General features: G+C 37.2%; 1 protein-coding gene across 1 annotated transcript in view; it reads left to right on the top strand.

Moving 5' to 3' along the window:
* The window catches only part of LOC122732955 (transmembrane protease serine 11C-like), a 101,632-nt gene that overhangs the window by 77,136 nt on the left and 6,750 nt on the right, over positions 1–17,746 (top strand). Inside the window, exon 8 of the mRNA XM_043973409.1 lies at positions 4,619–4,761. Within this exon, the coding sequence (XP_043829344.1) occupies positions 4,619–4,761 (143 nt within the window). The remainder of the gene's footprint in view (positions 1–4,618; positions 4,762–17,746) is intronic.

The following is a 17,746-nucleotide window of genomic DNA, read 5'->3' as shown; positions in this document are numbered from 1 at the left end:
AGGGAGGAAGGAAGGAAGGAAGGAAGGAAGGAAGGAAGGAAGGAAGGAAGGAAGGAAGGAAGGAAGGAAGGAAGGAAGGAAGGAAGGAAGGAAGGAAGGAAGGAAAAAAGGAAAGAAGGAAAAAAGGAAAGAAGGAAAAAAGGAAAGAAGGAAAGAAGGAAGAAAGGAAGGAAAAAAGGAAAAAAGGAAGGAATGAAGGAAGATATTTGAAAGTTAATATTTAGTATACTGCCCTCACCAGCATCTCTTTTTCTTATTTACATAACCCCCTGGGGCACAGTGCCACAGCTAGGTGGCACAGTAGAGAGAGCACTGACACTAAAGTTGGGAGGATCAGAGTTCAAATCTCACCTCATACACTTATTAGCTGTGTGACCCTGGGCAAGTCACTTAACCTCAATAGCCTTAAACATCTGGGGCAATCTCCAATCATCCTGAACATGTCTTGCCACTGGATCCAGATGGCTCCAGAGGAAAAGGTGAGGCTTTGGTGACTTTGCACAGCCCTTCCTCACTTAAATCCAATTTTGTGAAAGTCATGACATCTGTCACAGTCTTCTTTGAGAATCAAGAACAAACATAACCTCCAAGGGTCAATTTTCCTCATGCTGCCCTCTAGCTGTTCACAGGCCTCCACTGTTCCACCCTACCTGGAGCAAGTACCTATCCAAACTATCCCTCCTTCCCCCATAACTCAGAATATACCACACATAGTTTTGTGGCTAATATTTAGCCAACTAAGGGCTGATAAAATAGTAGTCTTACAGTATTACCTATCACTGGAGCACTTGTAAAAAGACTCCTGACAATGTCTCACCTAAAAGAATGAGTCTAAGGGTAGGCACATCAAGCACCTGGGTCAGTATTAAAGCTATTTTTTTCAGCAAGGTTCTCTTTGGACAGTAATTCATAAATTACAGGATACTTGGATTACCTATAAACCTATGGGTTAAGCTACTCTTTAAATGCTCTATCCTTACTCAAAAGCTCTAACACAAGGAACTAACAGAGAAAGAACTATGGAGTCTGAATGCAGATGTAGGCATGCTATTTTCACTTTTTTGTTTTTTATTTTTGTTTTTTCTTTCTCATGGTTTCTTCCTTTTGTTATGATTTTTCTTTTACAACATGACTAATGTAGAAATAGGTTTAACATGTATAACCTATATCATCTTGCTTGCTGTCTTGGGGAGGCAGGAGGGAAGGGAGTAAGGGAGAAAATTTGGAACTCAAAATCTTACAAAAATCAATGTTGAAAACTATTTTTACACATAATTGGAAAAAATACTATTAAGTGAAAATCACCCTCCAAATGATCTTCCTGCCTTAGGCTTCTCCTCTCTAATCCTTCCTTCATATAGCTGCCTATCCTAAGGCACAAAGTTGTTTATATTTAGTGGTTCTCAGCTACCCAAAGTATAAACACACTTAAAGCTCTTCACATTGGGGCTCCAATCATGAATCTTTTTGAATTGTCTTGGATCATTGTATTGCTGAGAAGAGCTAAGTCCATCATATTTGACCAGTGCACAATGTTGCTTTTACTGTGTATAATGTTCTTGTTCTGCTCACTTCCCTCAGCATCAGTTCATGTAATTCTTTCCAGGTTTTTCTGAAATCTGCCTGCTCATCTTTTCTTATAGTATTCCATGATATTCATCTACCACATCTTGTTCAACCTTTGTTTTTGTGGGTCAGTGGGGGTTAAGTGACTTGCCAGGGTCACACAGCTAGCAAGTATCAAGTGTCTGAGGCTAGATTTGAACTCAGGTCCTCCTGAATCCAGGGCCAATGCTTTATCCACTGTACCACCTAGCTGCCCCAATTATTTTTGGCAGGGCAATAAGGATTAAGTGACTTTCCCAGGGTCACACAGCTAGTAAGTGTTAAGTGTCTGAATCCAGATTTGAATTCAGGTCCTCCTGAATCCAGGGCTGGTGCTTTATCCACTGTGCCACCTAGTTGCCCCCTTGTTCAACCATTTTCAAATTGATGAGCATCCCCTTAATTTCTAATTCTTTGCTACCTCCAAAAGAGCTGCTATAAATATTTGTTGTACATGTGTGTCCTTTTCCCTTTTTAAATGATCTCTTTGGGATATAGAACTAGTAGTGCTATTGCTGGGTCAAAAGCTATGCACAATTTTATAGCCCTTTGGGAATAGTTCCAAATTGTTCTCCAAAATGATTGGAGCAGTTCACAACTCCACCACCAATGCATTAGTGAAACATAGTTCTAACATGTACTGCCAACCAATGAATAGACCAAAAAATATTAAGTAGCTACTTTGTGCTATCAAGCTGGAAAAGTTTTGTAAATAGACAAAGTGATAGATTGCATGTCTGTCATATAAAGAACAACTCCTCTAACTTTGGAGTGGCTCATCACCTAGTTTACTGAATTGTTCAGCTATGTTAACTTTCAAATACCATTTACAAAGTAAAAGAATGATTGTTATTTGTGTCACTGAAGGGAGTATTCACACTGATGAAATCACAGATGATTAACATATTAGAGAAGCATTATTGAGACTGTGGGGGCCAAATTTAATATATGAAGAGTAAATTGGGTGGTTTGCCTAAATATTTATTTGAAAAAAACCTAAGCTTTCTGCACAGGCAATGACAGAGTTCAGACAATGCCCCCATAAGCACCAAGGCTTATAGAGGGAATGTGTAGAGGCATATTCTACAAGGATGTGATAGAGGTGAATACATGCACCCGGAGATAATGAGGGACCTCTAGGTTTAAAGCTCCCTCCCCTCTGAAACTGCCTTTTTAGATATTTCTCCCAGGCCAATAAGAAAGGAGCCTTACAGCCTCAGTTCCACAGATGAATCAGATTTTGTTAGGGAGAATAAAGTAAACAGCAAAGGTGAAATTAATAAAATAAAAGACAAGGAAATAGGGGAGAAGAAATATGGCTAATCTTCCTAGCTCTAACCTAAGTCTATTCAAAAGAGCAGAGTAACTTACCACCTGGAGCTTGTAGCTTCAATGGAAAGCACAACTTACAACCAGGCTTGAATGACTCATCTACTACTGCTCTTGCTCACACCACCAGGATGGCAGTGGTCTGAACTCATCAGGAAAACTGGACTCACTTCTTTAGCTGTTGAACTGCTGGATTTTCACTAATCCTTAGCATAGCATTGTCAATGATCAAATTAAACAGTGAGAGTTCTTCAAAATATAACTCTTAGTCAAACTATATAGATATAGATATAGATATAGATATAGATATAGATATAGATATAGATATAGATATAGATATAGATATAGATATAGATATAGATATAGATATAGATATAGATATAGATATAGATATAGATATAGATATAGATATAGATATAGATATAGATATAGATATAGATATAGATATAGATATAATATTACATTCCCCTCCTTTATATAATACAGAGTTGAAGCAATTATGCAATCTATAACACTTCTTACCACCATGTGTCTGGATCAAGGCCAAATTTAGTAATGTGTCCGTGATAAAACCTGAAAATGTTATGGAAAGGTTACCATACCATATCTCGTGGTTCCAAGACATCCAGCAATTGTGCTAGGCCACAGGTGGATGGATTCTGACCATGCCATCAGACTGAAAGAAAAAGAAAATACGTTAAATTAAACTAGGTGCATGTGTTAGAGCTTCCATGACACCAGGAAAGACTTTCCATTCCACGACTACACCCAGAGAACATCCCAAGAATCATCTGAGAAAAGACTTCCAAAGACTTCATTATTTTTTATTGTTTCATCAAGGACACACCCCCATGTTTATCAGTGAAACAAAGTGGGGGATGTGATAAAATAATGGAATTTAGCAGATACTCAAAGGCCCACCTGGAGATTACTCTAAACTGATTGAATTAAGTGAGAGTGATTGACTGCTGATTAGCCTACTTCAAGTTAATTAGATTGTAAGCACCCCTTGCTAGCCCTTAAGAAGGTATTGTTCTCAGAAGACTTTGAACTTAACTCGAGACTACCTTCAAGTCCAGTGACCAATGGATTTGTATGATGCCTACCAATCATCTTAAAGCAGTGTATAAGGACTGCCTGTGCTCTGGACCTATAAAAAGTTTCCACACTCAGTTTGAGGAGAGTTCATGATTGAAGCAGGCTCGTGGAGGAGGACTTGAGGAAGAAGCAAACCAAGCTGGAACTCTAGGCTAGATAGGCCTTTTCTTAACTTTCTGAACTCCACATGGATACCTGGTATGCTTTAATAAATGCTTAATGCCCAAAGACTGGTGCTAAAGCTTCTAATTTAAGGTGACCATACTATTTAGATTTTAAACATCATAAGACATAAACAAATAAAAATATAATAAATAAATAAAATATAATCAAATAAATTACCAAAACTTTAAGAAATAAAAATAGCATAACACTTTAGATATTGCTTGTTTCTCAGCATTGCCTAGATTTTTTCATAAGCAAGGCTTCTTCATCACCAAAAAGTAAAACAAAAAATGTATTAAAATATCTAAGAGTCCATAGAATGTTAGTGTATCCATAAGTATATTGAGGTGAACAAGCACTGTGACCTTATCATAAGAGATTGGCTTTGACATGAACAAAATATGTATTATTTTTTCTTTAGGAACAAGTCCTAATGTTCTCCAAAAAGGAATAATGAAAATTATAGATACTGACACATGCAATAAAAAAGAGGTATATGATGGTGCCATAACAAATGGAATGATATGTGCTGGGTTCTTGGAAGGAAGAATAGATGCCTGCCAGGTAGGTAAATGCACTAGTAAAACTGAATAGGGGAGATATAAATATGATTATGGTAAAATGCTATTTTGTGAAAATCCTACCTGTATCATCATATTTGTAGCTTTCTATGCCAAATTAAACTGGCTAGCTATTTTAAAGATTTTAAAAATAAAGACATCTTGAGTAATATTTAACACTGAACTAACCAAACCATGACCAATAAAATTACTATAATAACTGTTATTATATTGATAACAATATCAGTTATGTTCAGCCATGCCACCATCCCCAAGATGAATCAGGGTCCATATCATAGGCCAGGATGAAACTCAATACACATCATATTTTGAGTTTTCATGCAAGATGCTTGATTTTATTTTTAATCTAGACTACCTGTCATAGCAGTGCAAAAGTCAATATAGGGTTGCAAAAATTTTAACTAACAGGTCTCATTCAGAAATATTAATTTTTATTTAAAGAAAACCTAAGCTTTCTGCACAGGCAATGACAGAGTTCAGACAATGCCCCCATAAGCACCAAGGCTTATAGAGGGAATGTATAGAGGCATATTCTACAAGGATGTGATAGAGGTGAATACATGCACCAAGGCACACACAAGCCTAGATGTGCATAGTAAAATTCTGTGTATGGGGATAACATCAAAGCTGTATTTTGTCTTTATCTTTGTTCCCATCTTCCCCCACATTCACCACCCCACAAGTACTGAGACTAAAACAACATCATATGTGACCAACTTTTTTAACCAATTGAAAGGACAAAGGACAAATACTTGAGGCCACAAGCTAGAAAGATGTCCTCCTACAGGACCTATATAGTCACTTGATTTATAGTACAACCCTGAGGTTAAGGCCCCTCCACAAGCAGAATTTGGGGTTGACATGATACCAAATAACCGTGTATTCTGACAGGTCCCACCTTCCGTCAGGTCCTATATGAAATATATTACAGTACCAGGTGGTGTGTTGGTCCTTTTCTTTCAGGGTCTCTTTCTAAATGCAAATGAGGCAAAATTCTGCTTTTTTTTGTACCTCCTTTTGGTGAGGATTGGAACTTCTTTCCAAGTCTTTATCTACTGAAAACTCATGGGTAAACTCATGGATATACCAGTATTTCCCCCAAGCAAAGACTCTGATGACTTCTATAGATTTCTCTGAAATATTCCTTTCATGATGATCAAGTATAGAAAATGAAAAGAAAAAGGATGCTTTGATATCTGCTAAATGATTCCAATATGCTATATTGGTGATTAAGTTCTTTGTGAGTTGCTCTTTGTGTTTTGCTCTCTTGAGCTTTGTAGAGCTTTATGTAACAATGATTTCCAAGGTAAGGTATGCTCAGAATACATATGGCTTCAGTAAAAAAAAAAAAAATCTGATTATATCTTTCTTTTTTTAATGACAACCACAAAACACACTTTCTGACTATTAAATAGGGTCCCATCACTGCTCAACAACAAAACAAAACCTGGACATGAAATAATATTAATTCATTCTCCAGTACTACCCTATGTTGGATACTGAGCAGACATGATCTGTTCAAGTTGGCTGTTTTGAGGTATAGTTATTTCATATTTCAAATATCAAGATTTCACCAGTATTGGTACTCCCTCAACTGACAAAGATAATAATCAGTCTTGACTTTGTGATCTTTGTGAATTATCGTGGCAAAAAAAAAAAAAAAAGACATCAGCTAGTGACCAGCTATCTAGGAATAAGACTCTCCAAACTTGGACAGATTGGTCTTGATTAATAGTAAGGTTTTTTGTTGTTGTTTTGTTTTGTTTTTCTCAGGGTAATGAGAGTTAAGTGACTTGCCCAGGGACACACAGCTAGTGCCAAGTGTCTGAATCCAGGGCTGTGCCACCTAGATGCCCCGCTATGTTGGTCTTTAAACAACAAACATTACCCTTATGAGTCCTGTATTCAAAATCTTTCAAAGTTTGCTTGGTTGGAAAAATCTTTAGAATTTGGGGTCACCTTCCTAACAAAATGAGATATAGACTTTAGTCAAGGGTTTGAGGCCTTAATGAAGTTGTATACCAAACTAACTTTATGAGATTCAAAAGCAGAAAGACAACTTCTAACTAGAAGGAAGCAAAAAAGAAAGCCCCAAAGAAATTATACAAGGTATGCTGCAGTCATCAATTAACCAGCAGGCATTTATTAAGTACCTACTATGTGCCCGGCACTGTGAAAGATATTGGAGATAGAAAGACAAAAGGAAAATAATCCCCTCACTCAAGGAGTTTTATATTCAATCTAGGGAGATAACATATATGTTGTGTGTGTATATACATATATATACACACACATATATATGCATATGTATTGTACATACAGAATAAGTATGAAGTTAATTCTGAGGAAAAGACATCATTCAGAGAAGATAGTGCTTGAGCTGTCTTTAAAGAAACTAGAAATTCTAAGAGACAGAGGTAAGGAATGAGTACATTGCAAGAATGGGTGAAGGAGGTGGGGATACAGCCAGTGATACAGGCAATGGAGTATCCTGTGAGAAAAATAGTAATTAGGTCAGTTTAAGTTAATTGTAAAATGTCTGAAAGGGAGTGGTAAGATTAGAAAAGTAGACTGGGGCCAGGTTGTGAAAAGGTATAAAAGCCAAAAAGAGAAACTTCTATTTTATCCCAAAAATGAGAGCGAGAGTGAGACTAGAGTTTATTGAGCAGGAGAATAACATGATCAGACCTACATTTTAGGAAAATCCTTTTAGCATCTGTGTGAGGAAATTTTTAGAGAAGGTAAGGACATGCGACAAGGCCAAGTAGGAGTCTATTGCAATAGTCCAGGTGAGAGCTGATTAGGGTCTGAAGTAGTATGGTAGTTATATGAGAAGAAAGCGCAAGTCAAATAAGCTCTTCCTTAACTTAACCCTGCTCCTTCCCCTAGTGGAGGCCCCAAAAACGGCCCACTTCCTCTCAAGAGGTAGTATTCTAGGATGTCTACCCTCATTGGGTTTTATGACCTAAGGTCCCAGTTACTGCTTAACCCCATTTGAATTTGTTGAATTTGTATTCAAAAGTATTTGACAGGGGCAGCTAGGTGGCACAGTGGATAAAGCACCGGCCCTAGATTCAGGAGGACCTGAGTTCAAATCCGACCTCAGACACTTGACACTTACTAGCTGTGTGACCCTGGGCAAGTCACTTAACCCCAATCGCCTCACCAAAAAACAAAACAAAACAAAAGTATTTGACAGTACTTTCCATGATATATGCCTGGGTATGTTTTGGGTTCTTTCCTTAAGCACTAGAATTGCTAGTTATGGTTCCTAATATAGAAGATCAGAGGTGTTTTTCAGTGACCTGCAGAGAGTACCCCATGTTTGTATATCTTCTAGTAAGATAGAATAATTATGTATGCACATGGTACCCACATCAGTAAGAGTATGAATCCCTTAACAAACATATATATTCACAAAGGGCAAGTGGGGTTCTCTAGTAGAAGAAAAGGTAAAAGTGATCAAGGAAAGTATCTCTATTTCTTTAAGAGATATTGAACTACAACAGAGAGAGAGAGAGAGAGAGAGAGAGAGAGAGAGAGAGAGAGAGAGAGAGAGAGAGAGGGAAGGAGGGAAGGAAGGAAGGAAGAGAGAGGAGAGGAGAGGACAGAGAGTAAGAGAGAAACAGACAAAGAGAAACAAAAAAAATTAAAAGGATGTAAAGAGGTAGACAAAAAAGTAGAGGGAAATCCTACTATGTTTTAGAACTAGACAATGGGAGAAAACAACTAAAGGAAAGGAGAGAAAAAGGAATGCTGAACATGTCAAGTTATGTAGTAAGAATGACACCTGTTGTTTACAGAGGATCTTTGGAAAGAGTCTACTAATTTAGAAGGCAGAGCTGGACCACCCCTTGCCTCTCCCCCTCCACACCCCATGTCCCACTAACTGCCAGGAGGAAACAAATTCTTGTGGTCCAAGAGGTGATTATGAGAATACAGATACTATCAGGAGAGGGATCATCCAGAAATGAACAAAGGAAAGAAAGACTAGTAAAGGTTAGTGACTCCCTGATAAGAGGTATTGGGCCATCTATATATCTATCAGAGGTGAACATTCCTGCAGCATGCACATATCTATAACATGAGAAAGCCACCCAAGGCTTGTCAAAACTGAAGAGAACTTCCCTTCTCCTGGCAATTCATGTAGGAACAAATGGTACCAACATAAGGAACTTCAAATACAATGCTAAAGATTATAAAGTTCTGAGCAAAGAATTGAAGATCTTAGAAAAGTAACATTTTCATCATTGCTGCTCTTGGAAAGTAGGAGTTTCAGAACATAAATGATAGACATATCAATATTAGGAAGGTCCACAAAGATTATACAGTCCAACCCACATTTTCATAAGAATATCTGCTACAACATAATGGACAAGTGGTCAATCTATCCTTTGCATGGAGACCCCTAGTGAAGAGAAACCCCCTACCTTCTGAGACAGCCTGTTAAGAAGGTTCTTCCCCCCCTTACATTAAGACTACTTTTACATTTATGCTATTTTCACCAATTACTCTTGGCTCTTCCATATGAGAGTGATTCAAATACTTGGAGATGATTATCAGGTGTCTCCCTCCCCTCAAGTATTCTCTTCTCCAGACAAAACATACAAAGTTCCTTCAACTGATCTTCCAATGGCATGAACTCAATATTCTTCACCATTCTGGTTATCATCCTCTCAATACCCTTCAATTTATCAATGTCCTCCCTAAAATGTGGATATTGGCTGGCCAGGGCAGAACACAGAAAGATAATCAAGTCTGTAGTTCTGGATACCATTCCTCTCAAAACAACCTAAGAATACACTGGCTTTTTTAATGCCGTATCACACTATTGACTCATATTGAGCTTGTAGTCCACTTAAATCTATAGGTCCTCTTCCAGATGTGGTGTTGTCCCACAATGTCAACCACCTGAGAAGTTGGGGTTTTACCCCAAGTATAAGACTTTATATATGTTCCTATTAAGTTTCATCTTATTTGATTAAGTTCTATGTTCTAGCCTGTCAAGACCTTTTATCATATATAAATCATATCATATCTTTATCATATATCTATATATATGTGTATGTGTGTGTGTTAACTGCCCCTCCAAGCTTTGTGCTACCTCCAAAACAAGATATTTCTAAAATATTAAATAGCACAGAGTCAGGTACAGATTTCTAGAATGCTCCACTAGAGACCTCCTCCCAAGTTGACATCTAGCTGATAATGAATGACTGCTCTTTGGATATGGCCATCCAAAGAATTCTAAATCTACTCAATATACATCTCTTCATCTTGCCCACAAAAAGTGAGATTTTGTCAAATGTCTTGCTAAAATCTAGATAAACTGGTTATAGTTCTCTCCTGACATGCCACTCTGATTAACTCATCAAAAAAGGAAATGAGGTTGGTCTGACATGACCTGATAAATCACATAGGTAGTAAATATTAGAGACAGGATTTTAAATGAGTCTTCTGGCTGTCCAGTGGTCTTTTCATTGAACCAAGGAATTAATTAAACAAGTAAAGGATAAGGTACATATATCAGAAGGAAAAGTTCATATAAGAAAATCTGGATTTCTTGAGACATTGAAGGAAAAATGCAAAACTGATCAGTAGTGTACTAAGTAAAGTATCTAGAAAGGGAGGTGAGGATTCTATTATATGATCCTGTCAAACTCTGCTGCCCTGGTCAGATTTCATACTTTGTTCTAATATACATAATTTAGAAATGACATTGATAAGCTGATACTTACCCAAAGGGACGTAACAAGGTTGAAAAAGGGACTGAAGACCATTTCAATGAAGATAGGATAAAATAATAAGGGTATTTACCCTTGAGAAGAGAATACTTAGGAGGAGATGATAGTTACAGTCAGTCAATAAACATGTATTAAGCTCCTACTATGTACCAGGAACTTATGTGTTAAGTGCTGAGGTTACAAAAAGTGGCAAAAGATAGTCCTTGCCCTCAAGTAATTCATAATCTAATGATAGAAACAAGAAAAAAATAAATGTGCACAAATATGTACAGGATAAATAAATAGGGAGCAAATAAGAGTGGAAAGTCACTAAAATGAGAGGTTGGAAAAGGTTCCCTGTAAAATAAGAGATTTTAGTTGGGACATAAGGGAAGCCAGGGAAGCCAGTAGAAGGAGATAAAAAGGGAGAGCATTCCAGACATGGAATATCAGTATCACTGTATTGAAGAGGTCATGGCAGGGAGTAAGGTGTAAGAAAACTTGGAAGGCAGAAAGGGGCTAAATTAGAAAGGGCTTTGAATGCCAAATAGAATTTTTTTATTAAATTCTGGAGGCAATTAGGAGCCAGTGGAGTTGATTGAATGTGTGGGGGCGGGAGGGTTGACATGGCCAAAAATGACATGGTTGAAATTGCTTTAGGAAAATCCCTTTGGTGACTGAATGGAGGATGGATTGGACTAGGGAGAGACTTGAGGCAGGCAGACCCACCAGCAATCTATTGCAAAAGTCCAGGTGTGAGGTAATAAGGGACTGCACCAGGGTGGTGGCACTATCAAAGGAGAGAAGGAATATATTCAAGAGATGTTGTAAAGATGAAATCAATAGGCCTGGGCAATAGATTGGATATGGTGGGATGAGAAATAGTGAAGAGATGAGGATGACACTGAGAATGAACGCCTGAGGACCTTGGAAGATGCTATTGCCCTCTATAGCAATAGGGGAGGTAGGATAGGGGAGAGCTTTAGGGGGAAAGATAATAAGTTCCTTTTTGGGGAATGTTCAGTAGACATCATGTTTGAGGTATCTGAAAGACAGTAGGAGATGCAAGATTGGAGGTCAGCAGAGAGGTAGGGCAGAATAGGTGAATTTGAGAATCATCAGCATAGAGATGGTAACTAAATACTTGAGGGCTGATGAAATTAGCAAATGAAGTAGTATACAGAGAAAAGAGAAGAGAGCCCAGGACAGAATCCTATGGCATACCTACAATTAAAGGGAGTGATCTCTATAAGGATCCAACAAAGAAAAGTGAGGAACAGACAGGTAGTAGGAGAACCAGAAAAGAATGGTGTCCTGTGAACCTAGAGAGAATAGAGTATCATGGAAAAGAGGATGAAGAACAGTGTCAAAGGTTGCAGAAAGGTCTAGAGAATGAGAATTGAGAAAAAGCTCAAGTATTTGAAGAGATATCATACAGAAAAAAAAGAATTAGTTTTATTCTGCTTAGCACTGAATAGAGAGTAGAAATAGAGTAAAAATAGCAATTTTAGGGTGAAAGTTCTAGAGAGTTAGACTGGATGTAAGGGGGAACCCTCAGAGCTATCCAAAAACTGGAACTGACTACTACTCTCAAGAAGAGGCTGCATGGTATGATCATTTGAGAAAGATGATGTAGAAGGGATTCCTATTCAGGTACACCTGGGACAAGATGACTTTTGAGATTCTTTCAAAATCTGAGATTCTGTAGACTTCTTTGACTCAGTTTAGGGGGAACAAACCAGTCATAATAAGATTCTTTGACACTTGAACTTCACCAAAAAAAGTGATTGATGAAATTGTCAGGTTATTGAAACCATACTTCCAACCAACACCATCCGTCATTTTTTAGAGATTTTAATTTCAAAAATGGAATCAAGAGCTTGATAAAAGCACTACTCTTTTTGTTGGAAAGCTGCACTATGATTGGTTCTCAGCACTATTGTTTGGGATATTTCATGGATAATTTGTTGTAAATTTTCCTAGTATGTGGACTTCAAGAGGTAATCTCTCCAATGACAGTTCTTAATTGAACTAAATTTAAGCCATAGACATGATATTTATAATGTTCTAAAATAAGATTATAACTAGGAACATTAGAAAGTGACAAAAATTATCAATATCTGAGATACTGATACAGCAGATACAGCTCTAGATGGCAAATGTCCACAGATAACACCATAATTCAGGTATATTGATTAAATATCATAATTATTACTTTGTAAGTAACTTCCTATAAATAAAATTTTAAAGAATTCCTCACAGTTGGTTATTGTGCTTGAAGTGTCTGACTCCTGGCTTGCTAGGTTCTTCCAGTAATTATGCACTAAATCCATAGACACTTTGTCAAATTAGTGTCCTATAAATCCATACATCTCTGGGCATCTTCCTTGTAGCTGTCAAGTGTCCATTTGCATCTCCCTGATATATGAGCTTATGGCTTTCAAACAAGGTGTGGGGTTCCACCCTAGCTTTACAACAGTCCTGACTTATCTGTGTCCTTATGGAAATGTCATGTCATTGATCTGACTCACTGGGGATTCTGAGGGGCACTATTTGTTTTCCTGTATTATCAAGGTTGAGAAGTCAATCACTCACTGTATTAGTTTCATCGGGACCAATTAGCAGAGGTTGTGCTGCCAATATGCATAGCTTACTGAGACTTGAACCAAGCTACACATTAGTGAGGCAAGTGTCTGAGATAACAGAAAGAATACTGGCTTTGGAGTAAGAGGACATGGGTTCAAACCCCAGTGCTGCTGCTTAATATCTGTTACTTTGTAAAATGAAGACAATTGCACTCTATTGTATCTGCGATTCCTTCAACTCTGTGCTTCTCCCTATGATTTGGAGAAGTAGAGAATGAATTGGTGCTTCTGAAAAATAAAAATAAGTAACTACTAATATAAATGATGTCCAGAACACAGACAAACCTCTTGCCAACAGGGTCAGTGAAACCCAGAAGATATATAAAACACATTTTAAAATCCATATTTGAGTTCGTATATATATCATTTCCCACTCACACTATAGAGATTTACAGCAGTGTTCTGCTCATCCATAGAAGAAAGAGAAGTTCAGGGCCACATAGAGAGAGTACATTATTCAAAAATCCATCTAAAAAACTCAATTCATCAAACATTTACTAAGTAAATAATTAGGCAAGGAATTGTACACATAAAATGCCCAGGATAACAGTTCATATCACTTGATCCACATGCCAAGAAGGTCTTTGAGTTCAATCATATTCAGAGATTTCTAGGATATGGAAATGTTTAAGATAGTATTAAGACATATTATGTCAAAATGATAGGGTAGACAAGGGCTGGAACTTGACTTCATTCACATAGGAAACTCCCAAGTAACAAAACTCCCTTAATAATGCAGGATAGCAACTTCTCTGCAACTTAGATTAGAATTTTAGAGAATTGCATCGAGCATTGAGAGTTTAAGGAATTTGCCCAAAGTCACTTGTGTCAGGGCAAGATTTGAATGTAGGTTTCCCTGGTTTGGGGACTCAACTTTCTACCCACTATGCCACACTGTGATAACAATGGTAGCTGACTTGTATAATATTTTAATGTTTGCAAAGCACATTACACATGCTTATAGTCGCACAGCTTGTAACCATCAGAGGTGGGGCATATACCAAGTTTTCTGTTGAGTCCTCATCCAAAAGTCTTTCCAGTCAGTAAAAGTCAATCCCCATTGTAATATCAGTAAAGCATCCTACTTGAATATTTTCTCACAAGATATATTGCCAAAGTTGTTGAATATTACAATATTAACAGTGATGCCCTTTAAATACTGCTGAATACTACTCACAGAAAAAAAATCTGCTCATCATTTCAAAGGGAGGGAGGAGATAAAAGTCTTTTGAAAGAACTGATTCATTGGGGAAGCTAGGTGGCACAGTGGATAGAGCACGGGCCCTGGATTCAGGAGGACCTGAGTTCAAATCCAGCCTCAGACACGACACTTATTAGCAGTGTGACCCTGGGCAAGTCACTTAATCTGCATTGCCCTGCCCCCAAAAAAACAAAAACAAAAAAATAAACATTGATCTTATTGACAAAAACAACATTTCAGACAAGTTTACTCATCCTATGTAATTTTTGTCCATCTTAATCAAAGAGTTCTGCTTAGGGGATCAATTACCTTGCTGGAGGTCTTCTACTAGGTTATTTAACTTTACATGGTTACACTCAGGCTATACATTGCTTACCTTGCCTTGAATGTTATTCTTTAATGGAATGCCAGGACACTGAGAATCTAAGAACCCTCTTTTGGCTTCTCAAGTGGTAAAGAAGCATCATGTTACTGTGGGAAAAGTACTGGATTTAGACTCTGAAAAGAACCCAGGTTCAAATATTGACTCTGCTATTTATTACCTGAGTTACCTTAAGTAAATCACTTAACTTCTCTGGACTTCCATTTTTCATCAGCTAATGAAGAATTGATCATAGGCATTAAGGCACACTACAAAGTAGAAAGAAGGTAGATATACAAGTTGTAACTGAAGCAGAGACTAGTTATTATTTGGTAGTGAGAAAGACTGATATAAAGAAAATGACATGACAATAGCAAGATGAAATGGCAAGAAAGTTGTGTTGAATAAGGAATGTTTATGGGGGAGGAATTGGTAGATTTCAGGAGGCACATGACTAAAGTGACAACAGCATAATAGCGGTTTTGGAGGCAATTTTCATTCCCCTGTCACTGTGGTATGTAGGAGATATCCACAAATGCCTGTCTATCTAATTTTGTGGCTGTGAGCTGACTGCTACAGTGCCCCCATATAGCATGTACTAGAATGGGAAAATAAGTAATAATAAAGCTGTGTCAAGTCAAATCAAGTCAACAAACATTTATTAAGCTACTATGTGGGAGGGGGCATTGTGTTAAGTGTCACAGATACAATGAAAGTAAAAACAATCTCTGCTCTAAATGATCTCACATTCTAATGAAAGAGACAACTTGCAAACAAGTATTTATTTACAAACCAGATAAATACAGGATAATAATCAATAGGGGAAACGCACTAGTTCTAAGGATGATCAAAAAAGGCTTGGGCAGCTGTAACTTGAAGAAAGACATGGAAGAAAGGAAGCAGAGATGAGAAAAGAAAGAATTCCAAGTAAAGGGAATGGGGACAGTCAGTTCATAAAGTCAGGAGATACAGTGTCTTAATTAGATCTAGTTTAACATTGCTTTATTTGAATGGTGTCAGCTGAGACTACTTCCTGTCCGTAGAAGTAGGTGAATAAGGGACAAAAGGAAAAAACAGATCATTGCAAACAAATGGAATATAACTACAAACTACCTAGTTGTGTGAAAAACATGGTATTCAACTTAACTAAAGAGATACCCATCAATTTGGAAATGGCTAAACAAATTAAGCTATATGAATTTAACAGAATACTATCCTGCCATAAGAAATTATGAAAGAGATGACTTGTCTGAACTGATGTGAAGCGAGCAGAATCAGGATTATAAAATAATGACATCATTCAAGGACAATTTTGAAAGCTGTTATTACTTGCAGAAAACTGACAACTCAGCATATTTTACAATGCTGACAATAAGAGCTCAATTTCATCCTGACCTGCATGATTTTGTAATCTGAATAGAACATAGACTGAAACTTTCTTTTAAGCATTCTTTAGGGGGAAATGCCAAAAATTATGAACAAAATGACAAACGGGAAAATTAACACTTATTTTTAAATACTTTAGGTATTCCATGAATAGCAAAATAATCACTATGCATTATTATCTATCACTTAAAGCATTAATGAGCCCTAGTGAAGATTCATTACTACTGTATGGCAGGCATTGAGCTAAGTGTTGGGGATATAAAGAAAAGCAAAAGATAGTACCTGTTCTTACACTATAATTGGAAATACAACATGCAAAGTATGTACAAACTATATACAATATAAATTGGAAATAATGAACAGGGAGAAGACAGTAGAATTAATGGGGATCAAGAAAGGCTTCCTTTTGGAGGTAAGATTTTTAGCTGGCATTTGAAGGAAGCCAAGGAAGAACATGAAGAAGAGATGGAGATGGGGAGAATTCTAGGCATAAGGTACAACCAAAGAAAATTCACAGACTCGAGATGGGGTTTCCTGTGCAAGGAACAGCATCACTAGATCACAGAGTACATGGATGCAGAGAAATGTAAGGTGTAAGACTAGAAGGATAGCAGGGGAGGTCAAGTCATGAAGAGCTTTGAACACCAAACAGGAAGTGATAGAAGACTAGAATTTATTTAGTTGGAAAGGAGGAGGTTTTTTACATGATCACAGATGAATGGAGGATGGACTGAAATGGAGAGGGATTTGTGGCAGGGAAGCCAACCAGTAGGCTATTGCTATAATTAAGGCACTAGAAGCCAAGGGTCTGCACCAGCGTGGTGGTAAATGTCAGTTGTATGAGAAGTTACAATGATAAAATCAATAGGTCTTGGAAACAGATTGTTTGGTGGGTTGAGAGAAAACAAAAGGTTAAGTTACTCTGTATGGCTTGAAAATAAGATTCTAATAGTCAATATAGGAAAGACTGACTGTGATACGTTTTAAAAATCATTCTGAAAAAAAAAATTTGGAAAATTTTACACAGATATACACAGAGATGATTATGCCTTTGATCTTGCCATCACCCACAAGTTTTCCATTTCATGAATTCTGAAATTCCTTTATTTCATCATAATCTTTCATCATTCCATTTTTCCCTTTGCCTCACAACTCCTAACTCTATTTGTCATTTTCATTATGAACTGAATTTCCTCCACCTCTCAGTACTGTCCTAGGCCATCACACCTATTCTGGATACGCTTTCTTTCCTTTAACATCTTGACCCTTTGGTGAACAAATTCAACTCTATACTATCCTCTACTCTCTAGTCCCTTACCCCTTCATCTTATTACAAATGTTTTCCTACTATGCCCTAGTGTTAGACTGTTCCTACCCACCTCTACCTTAGCTACTGTTTACATGCTACTGAACAAAGCTGGAAAAAATCATGAAACGATTCCATCTGAATCTACTACAAATTTATTTTATACAATTTTAACTGAGCCCTCACTGAATCAAGATTTTTTTATACCTCCCTGATTCACTATGCTACTGACAATAGCAACTCTTCTAAAAACTTTTCATCCCTCCTCAAACCTCTTATAATTCTCCCTCTCTCCATTCTTTCAGCTAAAAACCTTGCTTCCTATTTCATGGAAAAAAATTGAATT

The sequence above is a fragment of the Dromiciops gliroides genome, chromosome 6 (genome assembly GCF_019393635.1).
Source record: "Dromiciops gliroides isolate mDroGli1 chromosome 6, mDroGli1.pri, whole genome shotgun sequence".
Classification (NCBI taxonomy): domain Eukaryota; kingdom Metazoa; phylum Chordata; class Mammalia; order Microbiotheria; family Microbiotheriidae; genus Dromiciops; species Dromiciops gliroides.
Note: the sequence above shows the minus strand (reverse complement) of the source record. Positions and strands in the feature narration are given on the sequence as shown.